The 25,105-nt window shown below is 41.0% G+C and overlaps 1 protein-coding gene across 1 annotated transcript in view; it reads right to left on the bottom strand.

Moving 5' to 3' along the window:
* Positions 1–24,335, bottom strand: part of LOC106561426 (pleckstrin homology domain-containing family G member 7) — a 40,443-nt gene extending 16,108 nt beyond the window's left edge. Inside the window, exons 1-10 of the mRNA XM_014125391.3 lie at positions 24,161–24,335; positions 22,050–22,834; positions 19,972–19,994; positions 6,468–6,586; positions 6,084–6,124; positions 5,340–5,438; positions 4,773–4,925; positions 2,174–2,269; positions 772–873; positions 319–432 (exon numbers count right to left, since the gene is read on the bottom strand). Of these exons, the coding sequence (XP_013980866.1) occupies positions 319–432; positions 772–873; positions 2,174–2,269; positions 4,773–4,925; positions 5,340–5,438; positions 6,084–6,124; positions 6,468–6,586; positions 19,972–19,994; positions 22,050–22,700 (1,398 nt within the window). The 5' untranslated portion in view covers positions 22,701–22,834; positions 24,161–24,335. The remainder of the gene's footprint in view (positions 1–318; positions 433–771; positions 874–2,173; positions 2,270–4,772; positions 4,926–5,339; positions 5,439–6,083; positions 6,125–6,467; positions 6,587–19,971; positions 19,995–22,049; positions 22,835–24,160) is intronic.
* Between the last annotated feature and the right edge of the window lie 770 nt (positions 24,336–25,105).

Raw genomic sequence — 25,105 nt, 5'->3', positions numbered from 1 at the left:
GATATTGAGAGAAAAAGCGATTGAGTAAGAGTTTGGGAGGAAATAAGACAGAGAGAGAGAAGAGACAGGTTAGGGTGTAACAGTGAAATAGAGAGCATATTTGATAGAACAGCGGGAGGGGAGGAGGGAAAATTATCTCAGCGGAGAGTAAAAAAAACAACAGAAGGGTTGTAAAAAAGAAAGAAAAAGAGTCACAATAGCAGAAGTCAAATTGTCAGCAAGCCCCAGTAAAGGGCGACCTTGCCTCAACCAACCCTGATTTACAGTTCAAAATAAGCAGCGCTCGGCGGCTCCGGCCAGCAGTACAGTAGAGTGTACCTTAACGTAGGAGCCAAAGTCCTCTCTGTTCTTCAGGCTGCCCAGATAAAATAGTGCAGCGGAATAGTTGAGGCAGTACTTCTGCAGACAGTGGCATATGCTCTCCCGGAACGCCTGCCGACAGATAGAGAGACGTAGTGGTTATCTAGCTAGCATAGAGAGAGACACAGAAAGCTGGGCCACAGGAAAAACAACTGAGATATACATTCATATTGTACATTTCATGAAGGGAGATAAAGAGATGTACATCTAGTATATCATGTTTGTGTAGGTCATATTTTCAAACAATGATGTGGCTTATACTGAGGCTTCTGATTACTTCTGTACTAATTATTGAGTTATTTATTATAATATTTAATCAAACGTAAGGATGTTGTTGAGTGTGAGAGTGTGTGTGAGAGAGAGAGAGCAAGAGAGCGTGTAAGTGTGCGCGCATGTGTCAGCTGTACCTACCTTAGTGAGAAGCTTTAGCAGGTTGGGCCCACCTCCTGCCACAGGGATCTCCCAGGACTCCTTGATGACACGCAGCAGGCTGGTGAGGAAGCCAAAGCTCACCTGGGGAACAACACATCATATTATAGAGTCCACATGATGACTTTTGCTGTGTAGTCTTATACAGTGAAGCATTTTTTATTATTTTGGCTCTATACTCCGGACGTTTGGATTTAATATCAAACAATGATCAAACAGGTATTTTCATCCATATCGGGTGAATCGTTTACAAATTACAGCACTTTTTGTACATAGGGCCCCCATTTTAGGGGAACAAAAGTTTTGGGACAAATTCACTTATATGTGTATTAAAGTAGTAAAAAGTTAAGTATTTTGGTCCCATATTCATAGCACACAAAGACGACATCAAATTTGCTGTTTGTTTTCACTGTATTTCAGATTATTTTGTGCCCAATAGAAATGAATGGTAAATAATGTATTGTGTAATTTTAGAGTCACTTTTATTGTAAATAAGAATAGAATATGTTTCTGACACTTCTATATTAATGTGGATACTACTATGATTACGGATAATCCTGAATGAATCGTGAATAACGATGCGTGAGAAAGTTGCTCCCCAAAATGTAAAATGTACAAAAGGTTCTGTGAAAGCTGACAGTCTGCACTTTAACCTCAGCCATTGATTGATGTAACAAAAAAAGGTTTTTAAATATAGAGCCAAAAGAAGAAAAAATGCTTCACTGTCCCAATAATTACAGAGGGTTTTGTAAATAGAGTATGATGGCAAGGACTGATAATTAAACCTCCAATGTGTCGCTTCAGTCAACTGCAGCTCTCTATTTTCTATTTTCTTCAGTAAAATAATCAGATGATGTGATATTATGAAAACTCAAACCTTTAACATATAGCCTAGAGTAAGATGATGTTGAAGATTTGATGTTGTGATGGGGAATATTTTGGGATTTATTTTGGAATTTCATTTTGAAATGTGGATATTCAAGATCCAGTACCAAAACAATGCACATTCCCCTTTGACCCCTTCACTGTCATGGTTAGTTATCCCTCCGGGAGCTGGATAACTACTTTCCACACACTAGTGACCGCCTCACTGCCCCATGATAGCACGCCATGGCCCTATCATCTTATCGTTCTGCATGGAAGACTCCACCCACTGCATCCGTACAGGACCAGTTCTAATCTGATCTGGGAGGTGTTAGAGGGTGACCAGTATGTTGGCATGGCAACAGCACTAAATAGAACACTAGCTATAATATAATAGGACACAATAATTATATTATGTTAATTATGTTTAATTATGTTGTAAACTCTTAACATGCCAAACAAATAAAGATATTTTAATCTAATCCAACCTAATGTAATATATGTACATATATGGTCTTACCAGACACAGCTCGTTGAGGTTGGCAAACAGCCTCCAGGAGTCTACATCAGGCAGGCAGTCCCTCATCTGCAGGTTGGTCAGCATGGCCAGAAACACCTGAGGGACACAATAGAAACACAACCAAAAACACATTACAAACACAAACACATTAGAAACACAAATAAATACATTAGAAACACAAACAAATACATTAGAAATACCAACACAAACACATTAGAAAAACAAACAAATACATTAGAAATACCAACACAAACACATTAGAAACACAAACAAATTCATTAAAAACACAAACATATACACATTACAAACAAACAAAACACACACAAATATATTATACTTTTTAAAAATAAACATTAGAAACACAAACAAACACATTTAAAAACACAAACGCGAGGGGTTAGATTTGTTTTTGCTGTATTCAATTTACTAGTAGAGAGGACAACGTAACATTTGATCACAATAAAGCTGAAGAAAGAGTTCCCCAAAAAGGATATTTTAAGAAGGGGCAGTTTGAAGTCAAAGGAACCATCACAACATGACCTTGGCGTTCACAAAACCTCACAAAGCACAAGGTGTTGGGTGGCAGTGGTGCGGCAACATTCCTATTCAAAAGTGTGTATGTGCGTGTGTGTGTCAGGGTTTCCGTTAGGAAAATATGGCGCTGGACATTTGACTGCCAGTATTTTAATCTGCCAGTCAAATCTACCGTACTCATATGCATTGGATACATAACCTGATTAGGGCGTCCACCCCCGGTGCTCAGAATGACAGAAATCACATTTAGATTATGGTCATTAATATTAACAGAACATGCAACATGAGGATGCAGCGGCGTGCGTCCTTCTAAATTAAATCACATTTTATTTGTCACATGCGCAGAATACAACAGGTGTAGACTTTGCCATGAAATGATTACTTGCGAGCCCTTTCCCAACAATGCAGTTAAAAAGTAGAAAATGAACAACTAAATAAAAAGAAAATAGTAACAAAAAAAAACTGATGCGCACTTTGAAGATATTACAATAACAGTTCACATTTACTTTTCCCCATCCAACAAAACAAAATCACTAGCCTATGTCAGTCTATTATCCCCCACAGTGGAAAAGCTTACCTATTCTATTTGCCAGCTTGTCATTCTGTGCCAGGAAACAGACTGGGACAGTTGTGGGACTATAGATCCCAAATTCATACAATATGTAGGCCTAGGCTACATCAAAAACAAGAGCCTGATGCAACAGATCAGAACGTTTAGCTTAAAATGTTAATAAACTATTATTTCTTCACATTATAAACACAGCAATGCGCACAACGCAGTAGGCTACGTGCAAATGTTCATTCCATAATGCAATTAGCGGGAAAACACCATTGTCAAAAGCACACCGCACATGTAAGCAGTTTCATGTGACAGAGATGAACATTTCCTAGAAATTTCGAAATCGCAGAGATCTAAAGATGCAAGAACTAGCATTGGTTGCTAATATGACTAGGATTGTGCCTTTGGCTTCTGGAAAATGAAAGAAAATTGATTTGAAAACCAATAGAACATGAGATACTGGTTTCAATTGCATATGGAAGTCTTTATAAAAGAATTGCCTCCAAGTTTCTATGGTCGGATTTTGGCTAAGCTACTTTGAAGCAAGGTAAAACATGCCTCATAATATAAAGTAAAACTTTCAGGTTTCAAACAATTAAGTAAATGTTTTCAAAATGCATACTGCCTCCAGCTCATTGCAAAGTGTTGTGTGATGAGCTGAAGCCTGCCTACCGTTATTGCCAAATGGAAAGCATGCTTCAATTACCAGCTTATAAAAACAAATATTAGCTCTTTTTAATTATGGCTATCAAAACTTTTTTTTTAACATGTGACTGCATTTAGAATTGTTACGCAATGATTGGGTTTATAAAAGCACATGTTTAACTCAGCAACGAACAAGCTGTTTGAGGAGCTGTAGCAGCAGCTCTCGCGCTGTCTGACAGATTTTCCGCTCAAACAAGGCTCTGTATCTGTATGTGTGTGTGTGTGTGACAAATAAGATATATGACGACTAACGAAAATACACACGCGCAATTTATTTCCACTAAATTAAGAAAATGTACCTATAGAGCGATAAGCATGACCGGTCAAATGTATTTCCATCGACTGGTATTTGCATCAATGAATATGCTAAAAGGCATTATTTTGCTATGGAATTATTTTTCTTCTCCCGGACAATTGGCTAGCCAATTTTCTTTTTTGGCTATTCATTTTTTTTATTGGCCAAAAGCCGGCTATTACCGGCTAACAAAAACCCTGGTGTGTGATTTGATTTGATTATTAGGATCCCCATTAGCTGATGCCAATGGCGACAGCTAGTCTTACTGGGGTCCGACATAGAAACGAAAAAGACATTACAGACAAAATACTTTACAATTTACATACATTTAAAAACATGAACATGTAGTGTGTGTGTGTGTGCGCATCTATCAGTTACACATACATGTCAGTACATATACACAACAAGTGTGTGTGTGTGTGTGTGTGTGTGTGTGTGTGGTGTGTGTGTGTGTGTGTGTGTGTGTGTGTGTGTGTGTGTGTGGAGGCATATATCAAGTAAGTCACCTCTTTGAGCACCATGAGCTGATCCAGGAAGTAAACACACTCGCTGGTGAAGAGTTCCCAGATGGCTTCATGTCTCTTGTAGTCCTGAGGGTCACTATCAGACTTCAGCTGAGACGAATCACAGTCCCTTAGGAACTCTTCTAGAGAACAATCCTGGAGATGGAAGAATGACAGACAGAGGGATGGTTGGATAGATGTTATTTGAATAATACACAAGGGGGTGATTAATTGTGGTTTTCGCACGGCTAGGCTAGTGAGGTCATAAGTATGAGGCGACTGCATTCTGTAGCGTATCTTGTTACTATGCCCAATGCTGTAAGTTAAGTCTATTATCATCTGCTGTCTAGTTAGAGTTTATAAGTGTACAGTTGTCATGTGCGTAGGCCAACAATAAAGTCTTGTTCCCGTCCATTGTGTCATTTATATGTTTCAGGGGCTTCATTGTTCCTGAAGTAATTCCTAGGAGCACTGACTCAATTATTACTGGATGCCAAGTTACAACGCAGATATGTAAGAGGAAAAGGGGCTTATTCAGCATGGATCATATGTTCATATGGCTTTTCTCACCTTGTACTTCTGGAAGTCTGTGTCCCTCCAGTCTTGAATCTGTTCCGTTGAGAGAGATTTCTCAATATCAGAGGCAGAGCATGTTCTCTTCCCTTTAGTCTGAGAGGAACAAATACAGACTCAACGTCAAATGTTCCTCGAACAATCAATCAGGTTTTCCTACGATAGGTATGAGTGTCTGTTTGTCTAAGTGAAAATGTGAATGTGTGTATGTATACAGTAAGAGTGTGTGTGTGTGTGTGTGTGTGTGTGTGTGTGTGTGTGTGTGTGTGTGTGTGTGTGTGTGTGTGTGTGTGTGTGTGTGTGTGTGTGTGTTTGCGCATGCATGTGTGCGTGTCCGCGTGTGTGCACGGTCATGCACTTATGGAAGTAAACAGTGGAACAGTGAACTACAGTATACACCAACAGTGTTTGTGCAAATATTTGCCCATCTATCTGTCCGTCTGGCCAAACACAATTAACTAAATAATTGAGTTGGATTGAATTGGTTTGGCTCAGTGTTGTTGACTCATTATGAAATCTCAGGAGGCCATGAGAACAGAGGGAAGGAAAGCGTATTAATTAATGCTGTGATTAAAAGTGGGTCAGAGAACAATGTCCTTAATTCTATTGCAGCTGGCCTGAGCACACTGGCAGCTTCACAGCCCTAGCAAACAAACCACAAACAACTAGACTGACCGGTGGCAGGGCAGGCTAGCTAGTGTGAGCAGCACGGGAAAAACCACAAACAGACAGCACACCTACCGTGCTACGTCTGGAGAAAGGCCACCTGGGTTTCTTGGTGTCTGTGGAAATTGAGAAAGTGGTATTGCGATTATCTACTGAGGCCTGGCTTCATAGGTCTGCTGTTAAAAAAATTGTTCATACTCCAAAGGATATATGTAGACAGGATTTTATAAAAAAATCCCACTGCAAGTGGTAATAAATAGTTGATGAATGTTGCTTATATTTGTGTAAGAAGTGAACTTCTGATGCATTTACTAAAGTCGTAGCAAGGTAACTGTAAAATAATAGCTATAAAAAAATAACACTGATCACTGTAGGCCTACAATCTGGTCTTAAAAGCAATCAAGAAGCTGTTAACAAAAATGTAGCAATAAAGTGCAGGAAAGTAGCTTCAGTGTTAACCTGAAAAGTTGGAGAGGTTCAGTAGGTCTGCCACCCCATTGGACACAAACAGGTCCCCCGGCGAAACATCCAATCCGGGCAGACTGACCACCACAGAACTCCGCCTCCTCTCCTGCAGTCTTGGGAACAGGGTATGAAGAGAGAGACAGTTTCTAGAACATTCTGACCAATAACAGCCAATTTCTAGACCATTCTGATCAATAAGAGCCAGTTTCTATACAAAACTGACCAATAAGGCCCCATAGTATATATATTTTAATGTTGGAGGTAGATCAGCTTTAATATTAAAGATAGATTGTGGCTTCTATCAATGTAATTGTCTATTATTTGAAATATATATTTTTTAAATACATTTTGCTTCTTTATTGTTTTCCCCTAACCCTACCACCACCCCTCCCCTAATTGGAGTACACTAATGTACAACAATACATAGGCTTCTACTTCCAGCTTATACATACTATATACATTTTATTTTACATTAGATCTATTTTGTTTGTCCAAGGCCTTTCTAACTAGTGTGACTAACTGTATTTTAAGTGTGAGGTATACTGTATGTCAAAGTGACCTATATTTAAGTGATAATGCCCGAGAAGTCGTGTTTGGAAGACATATTGGCACGGTTGTTGTTAGGACGAGATGAAGTCGAGGGTTGTCAAACCCTCCAAACACCGGCTTCTCGGGGATTATCACTTTTATACAACGGGGTTACCAACATTCAAATAATGATTTCATATTTTCATTAAAAAGGTTAGATTCCAAGACGGTGGACTGAACACAGCGGTGCAGATTGCCTCAAAATAAAAATGCAATATTCAATATCTGTAAATTAGACTATATATTAGCACTTCATATACTTATAACCACCTAACCGAGGAACTCAATTTAACCTTGCGCAATACCCTAGATGCAGTTGCACCCCTAAAAACTAAAAACATCTGTCATAAGAAACTAGCTCCCTGGTATACAGAAAATACACGAGCTCTGAAGCAAGCTTACAGAAAATTGGAACGGAAATGGCGCCACACCAAACTGGAAGTCTTCCGACTAGCTTGGAAAGACAGTACCGTGCAGTATCGAAGAGCCCTCACTGCTGCTCGATCATCCTATTTTTCCAACTTAATTGAGGAAAATAAGAACAATCCGAAATTTCTTTTTGATACTGTCGCAAAGCTAACTAAAAAGCAGCCTTCGCAAATGGAGGATGGCTTTCACTTCAGCAGTAATAAATTTATGAACTTCTTTGAGGAAAAGATCATGATCATTAGAAAGCAAATTACAGACTCCTCTTTAAATCTGGGTATTCCTCCAAAGGTCCATTGTCCTGAGTCTACACAACTCTGCCAGGACCTAGGATCAAGGGAGATACTAAAGTGTTTTAGTACTATATCTCTTGACACAATGATGAAAATAATCATGGCCTCCAAACCCTCAAGCTGCATACTGGACCCGATTCCAACTAAACTACTGAAAGAGCTGCTTCCTGTGCTTGGCCCTCCTATGTTGAACATAATAAACGGCTCTCTATCCACCGGATGTGTACCAAGCTTACTAAAAGTGGCAGTAATAAAGCCTCTCTTGAAAAAGCCGAATCTTGATCCAGAAATTATAAAAAACTATCGGCCTATATCGAATCTTCCATTCCTCTCAAAACATTTTGAAAAAGCTGTTGCACAGCAACTCACTGCCTTCCTGAAGACAAACAATGTATACGAAACGCTTCAGTCTGGTTTTAGACCCCATCATAGCACTGAGACTGCACTTGTGAAGGTGGTAAATGACCTTTTAATGACGTCAGACCGAGGCTCTGCATCTGTCCTCGTGCTCCTAGATCTTAGTGCCGCTTTTGATACCATCGATCACCACATTCTTTTGGAGAGATTGGAAACCCAAATTGGTCTACATGGACAAGTTCTGGCCTGGTTTAGATCTTATCTGTCGGAAAGATATCAGTTTGTCTCTGTGAATGGTTTGTCCTCTGACAAATCAATTGTAAATTTCGGTGTTCCTCAAGGTTCCGTTTTAGGACCACTATTGTTTTCACTATATATTTTACCTCTTGGGGATGTCATTCGAAAACATAATGTTAAATTTCACTGCTATGCGGACGACACACAGCTGTACATTTCAATGAAACATGGTGAAGCCCCAAAATTGCCCTCGCTAGAAGCCTGTGTTTCAGACATAAAGAAGTGGATGGCTGCAAACTTTCTACTTTTAAACTCGGACAAAACAGAGATGCTTGTTCTAGGTCCCAAGAAACAAAGAGATCTTCTGTTGAATCTGACAATTAATCTGGATGGTTGTACAGTCGTCTCAAATAAAACTGTGAAGGACCTCGGCGTTACTCTGGACCCTGATCTCTCTTTTGAAGAACATATCAAGACTGTTTCAAGGACAGCTTTTTTCCATCTACGTAACATTGCAAAAATCAGAAATTTTCTGTCCAAAAATGACGCAGAAAAATTAATCCATGCTTTTGTTACTTCTAGGCTGGACTACTGCAATGCTCTACTTTCCGGCTACCCGGATAAAGCACTAAATAAACTTCAGTTAGTGCTAAATACGGCTGCTAGAATCCTGACTAGAACCAAAAAGTTTGATCATATTACTCCAGTGCTAGCCTCCCTACACTGGCTTCCTGTTAAGGCAAGGGCTGATTTCAAGGTTTTACTGCTAACCTACAAAGCATTACATGGGCTTGCTCCTACCTATCTTTCCGATTTGGTCCTGCCGTACATACCTACACGTACGCTACGGTCACAAGACGCAGGCCTCCTAATTGTCCCTAGAATTTCTAAGCAAACGGCTGGAGGTAGGGCTTTCTCCTATAGAGCTAAATTTTTATGGAATGGTCTGCCTACCAATGTGAGAGACGCAGACTCAGTCTCAACCTTTAAGTCTTTACTGTAGACTTATCTCTTCAGTAGATCCTATGATTAAGTATAGTCTGGCCCAGGAGTGTGAAGGTGAACGGAAAGGCTGGAGCAACGAACCGCCCTTGCTGTCTCTGCCTTGCCGGTTCCCCTCTTTCCACTGGGATTCTCTGCCTCTAACCCTTTTACAGGGGCTGAGTCACTGGCCTACTGGTGTTCTTCCATGCCGTCCATGGGAGGGGTGCGTCACTTGAGTGGGTTGAGTCACTGACGTGGTCTTCCTGTCTGGGTTGGCGCCCCCCCCTTGGGTTGTGCCATGGCGGAGATCGTTGTGGGCTATACTCGGCCTTGTCTTAGGACGGTAAGTTGGTGGTTGGAGACATCCCTCTAGTGGTGTGGGGGCTGTGCTTTGGCAAAGTGGGTGGGGTTATATCCTGCCTGTTTGGCCCTGTCCGGGGGTATCATCGGATGGGGCCACAGTGTCTTCTGATCCCTCCTGTCTCAGCCTCCAGTATTTATGCTGCAGTAGTTTATGTGTCGGGGGGCTAGGGTCAGTCTGTTACATCTGGAGTATTTCTCTTGTCTTATCCGGTGTCCTGTGTGTATTTAAATATGCTCTCTCTAATTCTCTCTTTCTCTCTTTCTGTCTTTCTCTCGGAGGACCTGAGCCCTAGGACCATGCCTCAGGACTACCTGGTATGATGACTCCTTGCTGTCCCCAGTCCACCTGGCCGTGCAGCTGCTCCAGTTTCAACTGTTCTGCCTGCGGCTATGGAACCCTGACCTGTTCACCGGACGTGCTTGTTGCACCCTCGACAACTACTATGATTATTATTATTTGACCATGCTGGTCATTTATGAACATTTTAACATTTTAACATCTTGACCATGTTCTGTTATAATATCCACCCTGCACAACCAGAAGAGGATTGGCCACCCCTCATAGCCTGGTTCCTCTCTAGGTTTCTTCCTAGGTTTTTGGCCTTTCTAGGGAGTTTTTCCTAGGGAGTTTTTCCTAGCCACCGTGCTTCTTTCACATGCTTTGCTTGCTGTTTGGGGTTTTAGGCTGGGTTTCTGTACAGCACTTTGAGAATATCAGCTGATGTACGAAGGGCTATATAAAAATAAATTTGATTTGATTTGACTTGTGGGTAATAACATTAATTCTGGATAGCAACACAAAACAAAACATAAGACTTGAGAAATGTATCGACAAATATTACGAAAACAAGCAACACTCAAATGTAACGGACAGTAAACAAGGAGAATAAAACTCCCAAATTCTTGCAACCAATAGAATGTTATATATATGGGGATACAACCTCCCCAGCTCTGCAGATTTTGCTGTGAAGAGACAGAATCATTAGATCCTCTGTTTTGGTACTGTCCATATGTAGCTTGTTTTTGGTCACAGTCCCAGGAATGGCTGAAGAATTGCAACATTTAACTGTAGCTAACTCTGCAGATAGCACTCCTGGGTGATCTGAAAGGTCATAGTCAATCGATCAATAATATAATAATAGTTCTAGCAAAAATGTTGAATTTTTTATTTACAATCTGTAGAAATTATGAGAATAGAAAGGTCAGAACTGTTGTGAAACATCACAGCAAAGTCCAAAAATATATGGCAAATAGAAATCCAATATGGATGGCGTTAAGAGATAGATGGGAGGGGTTGAATGGAGCTGAAGCTTGGGAATAATAACAACTAATAACAAGATAACTAATGTAAAACATACTGTGTCCGTAGAAAGTATACAGGTTCAGAACGTTTGTGAAATAAATAGATGGGAGAGGTTGAGGTTAGAGGAAGGACAGGAGTAAAAACAAACAAAAAATAAGTCTGGTAAAATAGACTGTGTCTGTAAAATGTATATAGTATGTATAAGCTGGAAGTAGAAGCCTAAGGTTGTTGTTCACTAGTTTACTCCAATTAAGGAGGGGATAGAAAATAATAAAGGAAAATATATATTTTTTTAAATGTGTATATATATGTACATTTGAAGTCGGAAGTTTACATACACTCAGGTCGGAGTCATTAAAACTCTTTTTTCAACCGCTCCACATATTTCTTGTTAACTACTGTACAGTTTTGGCAAGTCGTTTAAGACATCTACTTTGTGCATGACACAAGTAATTTTTCCAAAAATTGTTTACAGACAGATAATTTCACTTATAATTCACTGTGTCACAATTCCAGTGGGTCAGAAGTTTACATACACTAAATTGACTGTGCCTTTAAACAGCTTGGACAATTCCAGAAAATGGTGTCATGGATTTAGAAGCTTCTGATAGGCTTATTGACATCATTTGAGTCAATTGGAGGTGTACCTGTGGATGTATTTCAAGGCCTACCTTCAAGCTCACTGCCTCTTTGCTTGACATCATGGGAAAATCAAAAGAAATCAGCCAAGACCTCAGAAAAAACATTGTAGACCTCCACAAGTCTGGTTCATCCTTGAGAGCAATTTCCAAACGCCTGAAGGTACCACGTTCATCTGTACAAACAATATTACGCAAGTATAAACACCATGGGACCAGGCAGCCGTCATACCACTCAGGAAGGAGACGCATTCTGTCTCCTAGAGATGAACGTACTTTGGTGCAAAAAGTTCAAAGCAATCCCAGAACAACAGCAAAGGACCTTGTGAAGATGCTGGAGAAAACAGGTACAAAAGTATCTATATCCACTGTAAAACGAGTCCTATATCGACATAAACTGAAAGGCTGCTCAGCAAGGAAGAAACTACTGCTCCAAAACCGCCATAAAAAACCCAGACTACGGTTTGCAATTGCACATGGGGACAAAGATCGTATTTTTGGAGAAATATCCTCTGGTCTGATGAAACAAAAATAGAACTGTTTGGCCATAATGACCATCATTATGTTTGTAGGAAAAAGGGGGAGGCTTGCAAGCCGAAGAACACCATCCCAACCGTGAAGCACGAGGGTGGCAGCATCATGTTGTGGGGGTGCTTTGCTGCAGGAGGGACTGGTGCACTTCACAAAATAGATGGCATCATAAGGTAAGACAATTATGTGGATATATTGAAGCAACATCTCAAGACATCAGTCAGGAAGTTAAAGCTTGGTCACAAAGCCCTGACCTCAATCCTATAGAAAATGTGTGGGCAGAACTGAAAGAGTGTGTGTGAGCAAGGAGGCCTACAAACCTGACTCCGTTACACCAGCTCTGTCAGGAGGAATGGGCCAAAATTCACCCAACTTATTGTGGGAAGCTTGTGGAAGGCTACCCAAAACTTTTGACCCAAGTTAAACAATTTAAAGGCAATGCTACCAAATACTAATTGAGTGTATGTAAACTTCTGACCCACTGGGAATGTGATGAAAAAAATTAAAGCTGAAATAAATCATTCTCTCTACTATTATTCTAACATTTCACATTCTTAAAATAAAGTGGTGATCCTAACTGACCTAAGACAGGGAATTTTTAATCGGATTAAATGTCAGGAATTGTGAAAAACTGAGTTTAAATGTATTTGGCTAAGATGAATATAAACTTCCGACTTCAACTGTATGTATTTATGTGTGTATGTATGTACATTACCAGTCAAAGGTTTGGACACACCTACTCAAGGGTTTTTCTTTATTTTTACTATTTTCTACATTGTAGAATAATAGTGAAGACATTAAAACTATGAAATAACACATATGGAATCACGTAGTAAACAAAAAAGTATTAAACACATCAAAATATATTTATATTTGAGGTTCTTTAAAGTAGCCAAAGAATGCTTTTCCAATAGTCTTGAAGGAGTTACCACATATGCTGAGCACTTGTTGGCTGCTTTTCCTTCACTCTGCAGTCCAACTCATCCCAAATCATCTCAATTGGGTTGAGGTCAAAGGCCAGGTCATCTGATGTAGCACTCCATTACACTCCTTCTTGGTCAAATAGCCCTTACACATCCTGGGGGTTTGTTGGGTCATTGCCCTGTTGAAAAACAAATGATAGTCCCGCTAAGCGCAAACCAGATGGGATGGCGTATCGATGCAGAATGCTGTGGTAGTCATGCTGGTTAAGTGTGCCTTGAATTCTAAATAAATCACTGACAGTGTCACCAGCAAAGCACCCCCACACCATCACACCTCCTCCTCCATGCTTCACAGTGGGAACCACACATGCAGAGATCATCCGTTCACCGACTCTGTGTTTCCCAAAGACAAGGCGGTTGGAACCAAAAACCTTAAATTTGGACTCATCAGACCCAAGGACAGATTTCCACCGGTCTAATGTCCATTGCTCGTGTTTCTTGGCCCAAGCAAGTCTCCTCTTATTATTGGCGTCCTTTAGTAGTGGTTTCTTTGCAGCAATTTAACCATGAAGGCCTGATTCACGCAGGCCCCTCCGAACAGTTGATGTTAAGATGTGTCTGTTACTTGAACTCTGTGAAGCATTTATTTGGGCTGCAATCTGAGGTGCAGTTAACTCTAATGAACTTATCCTCTGCAGCAGAGGTAACTCTGGGTCTTCCTTTCCTGTGGCGGTCCTCATGAGAGCCAGTTTTATCATAGTGCTTGATGGTTTTTGTGACTGCACTTGAAGAAACTTTCAAAGTTCTTGAAATGTTCTTGATTGACTGACCTTCATGTCTTAAAGTAATGATGGACTGCCGTTTCTCTTTGCTGATTTGAGCTGTTGTTGCTATAATATGGACTTGGTATTTTATTAAATAGGGCTATATTCTGTATATCACCCCTACCTTGTCACAACACAACTGATTGGCTTAAATGCGTTAAGAAGGAAATAAATTCCACAAATGAACTTTTAACAAGGCACACCTGTTAATTGAAATGCATTCCAGGTGACTACCTCATGAAGCTGGTTGAGAGAATGCCAAGCGTGTGCAAAGATGTCATCAAGGTAAAGGTTGGCTACATTGAAGAATCTCAAATATAAAATATATTTTAATTTGTTTAACACTTGGTTACTACATGATTCCATATGCGTTATTTCATAGTTTTGATGTCTTCACAATGTAGAAAATAGTAAAAATAAAGAAAAACCCTGGAATGAGTAGGTGTGTCCAAACTTTTGACTGGTACTGTATATATATATATATATATGACTGTAAGTTAGCCGTAGTTGGCTAGCTAGTAAGCAATGGATAAGAAATGTGCCAGCTAGTATGGCGTTGGAACTATTAGAATGAACAACAATCGTCTGATTACATTGATAGAAGCTACATTCTATCTGCAATATTAAAGCTTATCTACCCACAAATTTTTTTTAAATAATATATATTTTTTTATAAAGAGAGATTTTGATGAATTTATTAATACTTTTTCATTCTTCCACAAGATATAGTAGTCCCGACACAAATCTAGGGTTGCTACCCAACCTGGCTGGTCGTTCATTCTATCGGTTATGGTCGTTCAGTCTTTTTGTTCTGTATTTATGGACGCGACCCAGTTGTTCATTCTAATAGTTCCAACGCCATACTAGCTGGCAAATGTCTTATCCATCGCTTGCTAGCTAGCCAACTAAGGCTAACTTAGAGTCACGTCAAAAAGTGCAGCCAGAATAACAGCAAAGTAGCTGGATTTGCATTTGTTTAAGCCGTTTTCTAGTGAGATTTATTTGGATACATCCATAACAACAAGCTAATGAGATGCGTTTTCGCCTGCCGTTCAGAATGTGTTCACACGTCAGGACACTGTTGTTCAGAGGAGCTAGCCAACATCACAGCTAACATAATCACTCCAAACTGAAGCTGGAAAGACTGCAAACTAGCTGCACTTTATTTTGTTTTACCTTTTTTCAATTGACATTTTTTTGTATAAAATGATGCCAGCTGATTCATGATTTCAACTGGCTGAGAAACACTGCCTGGCTGTATGTCTCATCCCGACTCCCAACACGTTCATTACTATTGGACAGCTGGAGATCCAATTTGAATATTGAAACAATGTTGCAAATGTCGGAGAGACAGACTGCAAGGTTTATACAAATCTCCGCGGTTAAAAACGAAATGTTAGTATAAAAGAAATGTGAGATAATGTCTAGATGCTTTTTATAGTGGAGATCAAGTATATTCTCTCACGTCACCCCGCTCCTCCGCTCTCTCCACTGGCTTCCAGTTGAAGCTCGCATCCGCTACAAGACCATGGTGCTTGCCTACGGAGCTGTGAAGGGAACGGCACCTCCATGCCTTCAGGCTCTGATCAGGCCCTACACCCAAACAAGGGCACTGCGTTCATCCACCACTGGCCTGCTGGCCCCCCTACCTCTGAGGAAGCACAGTTCCCGCTCAGCCCAGTCAAAACTGTTCGCTGCTCTGGCACCCCAATGGTGGAACAAGCTCCCTCACGACGCCAGGACAGCGGAGTCAATCACCACCTTCCGGAGACACCTGAAACCCCACCTCTTTAAGGAATACCTAGGATAGGATAAAGTAATCCTTCTAACCCCCCCCCCCCCCCCCCCCCCCTTTAAAAGATTTAGATGCACTATTGTAAAGTGGTTGTTCCACTGGATATCATAAGGTGAATGCACCATTTTGTAAGTCGCTCTGGATAAGAGCTTCTGCTAAATGACTTAAATGTAAATTTAAATATATATAAGTTGCCTGGCTGGGCTGATGAGACAGTGGATTGCACATTCAGATGGAACAGAGTAAATAGGCATTTTAAAGTCATAGATTTAGCCGGTGGTAATTTGTGGAATAGACAACGGCTGGAATGCGGATTTAACCAATCAGCATTCAGGATTAGACCCACACATCATATGAAGGTATAACAACAACAATGGTTTATGACGTAATAAGAGAAGGTGCAATACAAGGTGAGCAATACAGTATGCAATGGGAGGTACAGTATAAATAATACAGGTGTAATAACGAACACGAGTAATGGCGTAACAAATTAGTTACTGTATATTTAACAACATAATGGAACAGAATCAACAGACACAGAATATTCTCACAGTATTTGCCAAGACGGTTTAACAGGAAATATCAGAATTCCTTTTGGCATTTCTACATTGATGAAATACCATGTGCACTCACTGCACTGTGAACTAGCAAGTGCATGAGGGTTTGTGGTAAACATTACCATAAAGCGCCTGTGCACATGTGTGAGCGTGTGTTTGTGCTTTCATAGTCCTTAGCTCTTCTGTCAGAGGAATAAACTAAAGCATTGCCAGACCCAAGACAGGAAAATCACAATACTGCCTTTTCGCCCCAGGCAGTGCTGGAACAGCCACTGTTCTCAAATGTTTTCACGTCATCCCTTTGTGTTGTTGTTGAGGGTGAACTGCAAGTACACGCAGAAGGCAAATATCCAAATGACAAATTCAATTCATGCAGAATTAATGGATTAGAGATTGCCAATTAAGGAATTTATGTATTGACATCTTATGCATTCGTTATGTTGTTTGCTATGGTAATAAAAAGTGTGTACCTACTTGAATTGACTTCCTTACCACTGCATAAATACACTGAGTGTACAAAACATTAAGGACACCTTCCTAAAATGTAGTTGCCCCCCCTCCCTTTTTGCCCTCGGAACAGCATCAATTCATTGGGGCATGGACTCTACAAGATGTTGAAAGCGTTCCACAGGGACGCTGGCCCATGTTGACTCCAATGCTTCCCATAGTTTTTTCAAGTTGGATGGATGTCCTTTGGGTGGTGGACCATTCTTGATACACACGGGAAACTGTTGAGCGTGAAAACCCCAGTAGCGTTGTAGTTCTTGACACAAACCTACTAACATACCCTGTTTAACGGCGCTTAAATATTTTGTCTTGCCCATTCACCCTCTGAATGGCACACATACACAATCCATGTCTCAATTGTCTAAAGGCTTAAAAATCTTTCTTTAACCTGTCTCCTCCCCTTCATCTACACTGATTGAAGTGGATTTAACAAGTAACATCAATAAGGGATCATAGCTTTCACCTGGATTCACCTGGTCATTCTATATCATGGAAAGAGCAGGAGTCCTTAATGTTTTGTACACTCAGTGTATGTACACACTCTATAAAACCAACCACAGTAGCTACCGCTGACTGAGTTTACAAGATAGATTTTAGTTGTCTTTCCTGGGAATAGTGAGAGTAGTAATGATGAGCCAAATAACAACCTGCTAGTCTGGTCTTTAGCCATTCAGTTTAACATTCACTACCAGTGCTGTGACTAGATTAGACTACTCACTGGCGTTATAGCTTTCATAATGAGGTCTTGATTAACTATCTCTCCAGTTGCTCTATTAAACTAAAAGCTCATGGGTTTAGTTAATGTACCCATGATTCCAGACTTTTTTCTATTTTTTATTCCTTCCTAATAGCTGAGTAATGAACGACAATTTAGAGTACAGTAACGTTAGACTAGGGTTACGTGAGACACAATCCAGTGTTTGATTGATTGAAGACAGAGTAAAACATACTCAATCATTTAGGATTTTTTTCAGAATGTGAATGGTGTTATAATTTTGTTATCATGTATACTGCACCATAAGTTAGACTCGGAATACAGACTTTCGCTGTGTTTGGTGAAAGGTTATCTAGAAATGACTACACCATAAGGAAGACAAACAGCTGAAAATCCAGGGCTGTTTATGACGGCGTAAACAGAACCCACAAACAGGAACATTTATACAACTACAGGGAACGGAAGAATGTTGGTTCTTGATTTTATGGTCTGTTACCAAAATGTCTCACCCTATCCAAAAAGTCTACCCATTGTCATTCTCCTTGGATTGTATGGATGTCCTCAGGAAACTGCTGTGCATCTGTAATGGTATGCTTATATAACCAGCCGTACTTATCTTATGTAAACCACCAACAGAAGACTGACTGACTTGAGTGTAGATGAGGTGCAGCAAGCAAATGTGTACACCTCAACGGTGTCCTTCTGTAAGTGTACAATGAGACCTGAGTAATGTGCTATGTTAGTTCTCCCCTGGCCACTTCTGTTAACGCCTCAGCAGATAATACATCTGAGTGCAACTACTGTTCTTTGTCCTCTCTAGGACTATCTTCTCTTTAGTAAACTAATATCAGTCATGGTAGTGTGGACCCTGGCGCATCTTATGGGCCTTATATGTATAGGCACACAAAGGGTGCTGCGTTAACAATACATAGCTCAGTTGGTAGAGCATGGCGCTTGTTTCGCCAGGGTAGTGGGTTCCATTCCCAGGACCACCCATATATGTAAAATGCATGCAACCATAACTGTAAGTTGCTTTGGATAAAAGCGACTGCTAAATGGCATATGTTATATATTATAGTTAACCAGCACCTTGAGCAGGCTATAAGTCTTACAGTAAATGCAAGTGGATGATGATGGTGGTGGAAGAGTACTGCATGAGGATCTGTCAAAAACAGTTCAGCACTAATTGCAGTTTATTTCCAAACAGGTCACAAAGACATCATGTCTCATTGTGGCCAGTCAGAATGCCCTCTGTGCGTCGGCCCCTCTGCCACTGAGTCGAGCCCCTGCAAAGAGGGGCACTTCGTCCCCCAAACCACCCCCCTGCAGCAAAATAATGATGCCCGAAAACAAAGCGGTTCTGATCAATGGTCGTGCTGAGCCCTGCCACCATGTGGGGGGACATGAGGGGGATGGTGCCAGGGTGTAACTATAATAATTACAAGGACAATAGCTGCCTAATTAATCTTGTAGAAGAGCCCTGCCCGGACGGCCCATAAGGAGGGGTGGTGGTGGTGGAACTGCTGGCAATCGAGGAAAAACAGCATTAATGAGGCCTTGTCTCGTCCACACATACAGATGTAGGATGCTAATTTGATCACCCTGTTGCATGAAAACTTTGTGTATTTTAAGGTTTAAAAAGGTTTTTGAAGTTTGTAATTTCCACTTTGAATTTTTTCCCTTATGAAAAATGTATTATATTAATTATAATCCACATAATAATTCACATTTCCTGTTGTTGTATGATTATTTTCCTGCTGTACCAAACTGGCTCAAATTAAGATCTTACATCTGTAACCATGGGACTCTCATAACTACACCCACTGAGCTTATGCTGCTCTGCTAACAGTTTCACTAACAAACCCAAAGCATAACGAATATACAATGGAGCTCCCTCTACTCTGGATCGAATCTTATTTTGCCGTTGAGCGCCAAATGTCCAAAGAGCGGCAGTAATTCAGGCAACAAGGCCCAGCTTGGGGACATTTTTCCCTCAAGATGTTTCCATACAAACAAACAAACTCCCGGGATCACTGGAGCAGTGAACAAATTAGAGATAGCAAAAGAAAGGAACAACACAGTTTAGGATGCAATCATGCAAATTAGAACGTTTGGCTCAAAAATTGTTTGTTCACTGAATGGATAGAAAGTGGAATCGTCTCTGTTTTGGTCCCATTCGTGCTGGGTTGTATTAGGGCACACCATAGCAAAACATTTTGCAACGGAAAACAGTCCGTTTTGTTCCATTTGGAGCCTAATGAATACAACCCTGGTTTCCTAACCGAGTGCCATAGTTCAGAGTTAGTTGGTTACAGGCAAATTCCCCTCCTGCCATGCAAATAATGTCCAGGTAGTATATGGTAATTGCAGGCCACAGTGTAGGTATTTTTGCCTAAACTAAGTGGGGACACAGATAACACTCAAATCACTCTGTGGACTTGCGGGTGGCAGACCTACCTATTATGGCAAGCCTCCTTGTCCTGTAAAAAGAGACAAAGGCAGCTTGGTTAGGATAATTATGTTGAAAATGGCTTGTTATAAAGCAGATACTAATGTGAAAGAGCAAACACATAGACAGTGAACAATAGGACAGGATATCTACTGGATCTAAACATTAAGGGTTGTTTCTCTGGCACAGATTAACCTTACTCTTGGCATAAGAAGTACTTTCAACAGAGAATCTCCATTGAACATGCTTTTTAGTGCAGGACTAAGATTAATCTGGGTCCGGTTAACCAGCCCTAGAAGGTCAATGATGATTTAAGAGCCTTGAGTGTGATGGACTAGAGAAACCAAAGGCCCTGGCTGATTTTAAAGGTGTAGAAACTCCTGCAGAATACATAACACCAAATCAACATTACACAGGCCTCCTGCTCCTACATAACACCAAATCAACATTACACAGGCCTCCTGCTCCTACATAACACCAAATCAACATTACACAGGCCTCCTGCTCCTACATAACACCAAATCAACATTACACAGGCCTCCTGCTCCTACATAACACCAAATCAACATTACACAGGCCTCCTGCTCCTACATAACACCAAATCAACATTACACAGGCCTCCTGCTCCTACATAACACTAAATCAACATTACACAGGCCTCCTGCTCCTACATAACACCAAATCAACATTACACAGGCCTCCTGCTCCTACATAACACCAAATCAACATTACACAGGCCTCCTGCTCCTACATAACACCAAATCAACATTACACAGGCCTCCTGCTCCTACATAACACCAAATCAACATTACACAGGCCTCCTGCTCCTACATAACACCAAATCAACATTACACAGGCCTCCTGCTCCTACATAACACCAAATCAACATTACACAGGCCTCCTGCTCCTACATAACACCAAATCAACATTACACAGGCCTCCTGCTCCTACATAACACCAAATCAACATTACACAGGCCTCCTGCTCCTACATAACACCAAATCAACATTACACAGGCCTCCTGCTCCTACATAACACCAAATCAACATTACACAGGCCTCCTGCTCCTACATAACACCAAATCAACATTACACAGGCCTCCTGCTCCTACATAACACCAAATCAACATTACACAGGCCTCCTGCTCCTACATAACACCAAATCAACATTACACAGGCCTCCTGCTCCTACATAACACTAAATCAACATTACACAGGCCTCCTGCTCCTACATAACACCAAATCAACATTACACAGTCCTCCTGCTCCTACATAACACCAAATCAACATTACACAGGCCTCCTGCTCCTACATAACACTAAATCAACATTACACAGGCCTCCTGCTCCTACATAACACTAAATCAACATTACACAGTCCTCCTGCTCCTACATAACATGGATATATCACTTTCAAACAAACAAAACATTTCTATCTCTTGAAAAAATATTATTTAGAGAAATGTCAAAAGTGTTTTCATATGGTCATTAGAATTTGAATAGCCCGATTAGCCCTTTACTATCTACAGAGAATGTTGGGGCTCTATTGAGAATGGCCCGGGTAAAATGCTGGGAGCCCAATGAATAGATCCCCCCATTAATTTATCCTAATGCCTACTGACCTCTCTATTACTGCTGACAGTGGTGAATAGGAGGCCTGTGGAGGAGCCTTGCTGCCTTCCTAGGGCCGTGTGTGTGGGTGTGTGTGTGTGTGTGTGTGTGGGTGTGTGGGTGTGTGGGTGTGTGTGGGTGTGTGTGTGTGGGTGTGTGGGTGTGTGTGTGTGGGTGTGTCTGTGTGTTGTGAGAGAGGGAGGGCTTGCTGGGTGGTGGGGCTGTGCTGAGCTGTCAGTGCATTTACTGCTGATTCATTTGCTGTCAAAAGCTGACATTGTGAGCAGCCACCACAGGAAGCCAGGGAGAATGAGGGGGAGAGGGCTGCTACCCAGGAGGAATGTGGTGGAGCTACTGGCTATCTGCTTTATAAGGCTCAGATAAAAAAAATGAATTATAAAGCCACAGTGTGGCATATGGCCACCATTCATGCTCAACTGAAAGTTCACCATTTTGGTGATCATAACATTAACTCACCTGATCATCGCTATCATCAGGAAATGCAAAGTCTTTACTAACACTTTGCACACTCCGTGCATCCAGAGATCCTTGTCTCGTGCAAGTGATACCATTGTCAAAAGTCTTTGATCTATGCGATCTGCTTTTCCCCCAGCCTGCGGATGAATTAGGCAGATTATCGAGATGGTTTTCTCCAACGGGAGGGGGGCTGGCCGCCAGCGGAGACTTGTGCCTTTGTACTGGGGAGAGGGGACTCAACGGGGACGGTGTATCTTCCATACCCGACTCCTCCTGTGTGCTGTCCATCCTCACAAGGTCCCGGAAGTCCACCTGCGGACGTCGCGTGCTCCTCATCCTCCTCAAGGTTGGGGAGGTGGAGATGCGAGCCGGGGCCTGTCGGTCAAACTGGGTGAGCAAGCCGTCTGCCTCGACCAAAGATGTGTGTTTCAGTTTGGAGTGCGTTCTGGCCAAATCTATATGCATGATAAAGGGGTTACTGGTCTGCGTCTCCTTTTCCTCTGTGGGTTTTGAGACAGTTTGCGTCTCGACATTGGTCACAACCGTCACTTCCTTGTTCTCGTTCTCTAGCCACTCAATGTAACTCCAGTCCAAGCTTTTCTCTGCGTCCTGGCCATTCTCGCGCACTATAACCTGTTTCAGCATAGACATCTTGCGCAAGACGGCATTGTAGGCCTAATTATGTCAGGAAAATAGTGGTCCGTCGGTCCTTTTTCCCCAGGTGTGTTGGGGTCAGATCATCCACTGGCAGTTTAGCAGCAAGCAACGACGTTTCAGAGACGTTTCTGTGGAATAAAAATGTATCTGCATTAGGTCTAATACAATAAATAGCCTACAAAATACAAAGCAGTCTAGGTGAGCCGTCAAGTCATAATGTTTTTTGTTCAGAGTTCAGTCCACTCACGTTGTGAAACAGTGAAATGATGGATTTGAAAGCTGCTTCTTTTGCCGGCAGAGGGTGGGGGTAGGGGAAGTTCCCACTAAGCACTGCCCTACACGTAGCCACGGGAAGGTGTGTGGGGGTGCTGTAGAATGTATTTGTTGTGCTTATATCGGTCCGCTAATACAGGACTAGTAAAGGACCACTGCACTACTTTTGTGAGAATGTAAAAAATATATATATGTTTTTGTTTTTTGCCAAAAAAGCCAAATCTTTTTTTTTGGTCCTGTCCAGACCTCCTTTTTTCCCCTTGCTCTTTTGTTGTGGTCTGGACTGGCCTTGAATTCAATGTCAATGGACGCTGATTTTTCTGAATAATCTCAAATATACAATACATTTTGATTTGTTTAACTGCTTTTTGGGGTACTACATGATTCCATATGTGTTATTTCATAATGTTGATGTCTTCACTATTATTCTACAATGTAGAAGAAAAAAAACTTGAATGAGTAGGTGTTCTAAAACGTTTGACCTGTAGTGTATTTTAGACATCTTTTCAATGTAGTTTTGCTTACTGGGTTATCTTACAGTTGGTGTTAATAATATACTATAGATACATTCTCTAACAAGTTTCAAGACTACAGTTGCCTGTAAAAAAACAAATCTGTAGTTTTACCTTCCTCATTGTCAATAGCTATGGGGTTTAAAAGCCTACTTATAACAACCCAAAGGTTTTATTGTCGAATATAGCGCAACAGTTTAACTGTGACGCTGCACTACACTGCAACACTGCAACATTGTATCAGTTCAGTGTCACGCCTTGGCAGTTTAGCGTGGGAAAAGGACGGCACAAGACCCTCATGCACCTGATCCAACTTTCCCATACTAGTCATTATGGAAACACATTTAGACTTTTACAATGGGCCTCTCCAGGCCATGTAATGTGCTATTTAATCAACTCAGGTAGGATTGTTTCATTAGAATTCCCAACAGCAAAATGATTTAGTGACTGATTAGCTCTTTGTTGTTGTCGCGGTGTGCAGGCTGCAGAAGAGAACCCGCACCACACCCACGAGGTGAATACCGTGGGGGAAACATTATAAACTAGGCCTAGATTATCTAGACTACAATTATTATTAACCAACGATAGGCTAAATAATAACAAACTATTCACATGACAAAAGTTAAAAAGGAGTCGAATGAAGAAGAGCAAAGCCCTGTGTTTACTCACGGTCGTGTGTCCTTTCTCCGCAATGGATCATCCCCTGCGCTTGTGCTGTAGCGACGATTTCGGAGTGCTGCGCTCGGGGTTGCTCTGTCATGTCAATGTGACCGCCCTGGGAAACCAAGTGGAGCCAACTCCTGGCACTAGTCTCGGCCGCTGTTCTTTATGTGCCGTTTTACAGGACAAAGCTCAAAGAGATTTATTTGTGGAATGCCTGGGAAAGATTTCGTGCATGCGCGTCCAATTGTTTCCTACCCGAAATGTAAATGTGTTTTGAGTCAATTAGAAAGCTTAGTTCAGACAATGAATAGGTTCGTGATGTTATTGTGGCAACCAATATAATTAGTGACTGGGACTGGACTAAAAGAGGGTTAAAATGTATTCATTTTTATCCAGCATCCACGAGGTGAAGCAAAGGTGCGCGTGTGTGAAGTTGTTTATTTTCAGAATCCTATAGGATTAGTTGTTTCTTTTCAGAATCCTATAGGATTAGTTGTTTATTTTCAGAATCCTATTGGACTACTTTTTTCCAATTAGAAATCAAAAGTAATCCTAGTGGATCCTATAGGTTTTGTAGGTTTTTGTCACCCCAGTCAGAATCTTTTTAGAACAGTTTTTTCTTATGCACCCATTAAATTAAAGTTTGTTATACTTTGTTCCAGTACAACACAACAACATTGATTACAACATTTTAATTGATTTGAAGAAAAAAAACTGTTCTATATTCATTTTGGTTTTATTCACCACCACAATATGGGAGTGATTCAAGGCTGCCAGTTAATTTGCAGTATGACCACTAGTACAGCACACATTTTTTTTTATTTGATTCTTATTCATGCAACTTCTTGTCTTTCAGTTAGACAACACAATATGCCATACAGTACTATATACAATGTTACAATAACAAGATTTTGGGGGGTTGTCCTCTAAGAATGGACAGCATCTTTACAT

Source organism: Salmo salar, chromosome 10 (assembly GCF_965601325.2).
Source record: "Salmo salar chromosome 10, fSalSal1, whole genome shotgun sequence".
NCBI classification, from domain to species: domain Eukaryota; kingdom Metazoa; phylum Chordata; class Actinopteri; order Salmoniformes; family Salmonidae; genus Salmo; species Salmo salar.
The sequence above is the reverse complement of the archived record's forward strand: the minus strand, read 5'-3'. Positions and strand labels throughout refer to the sequence as shown.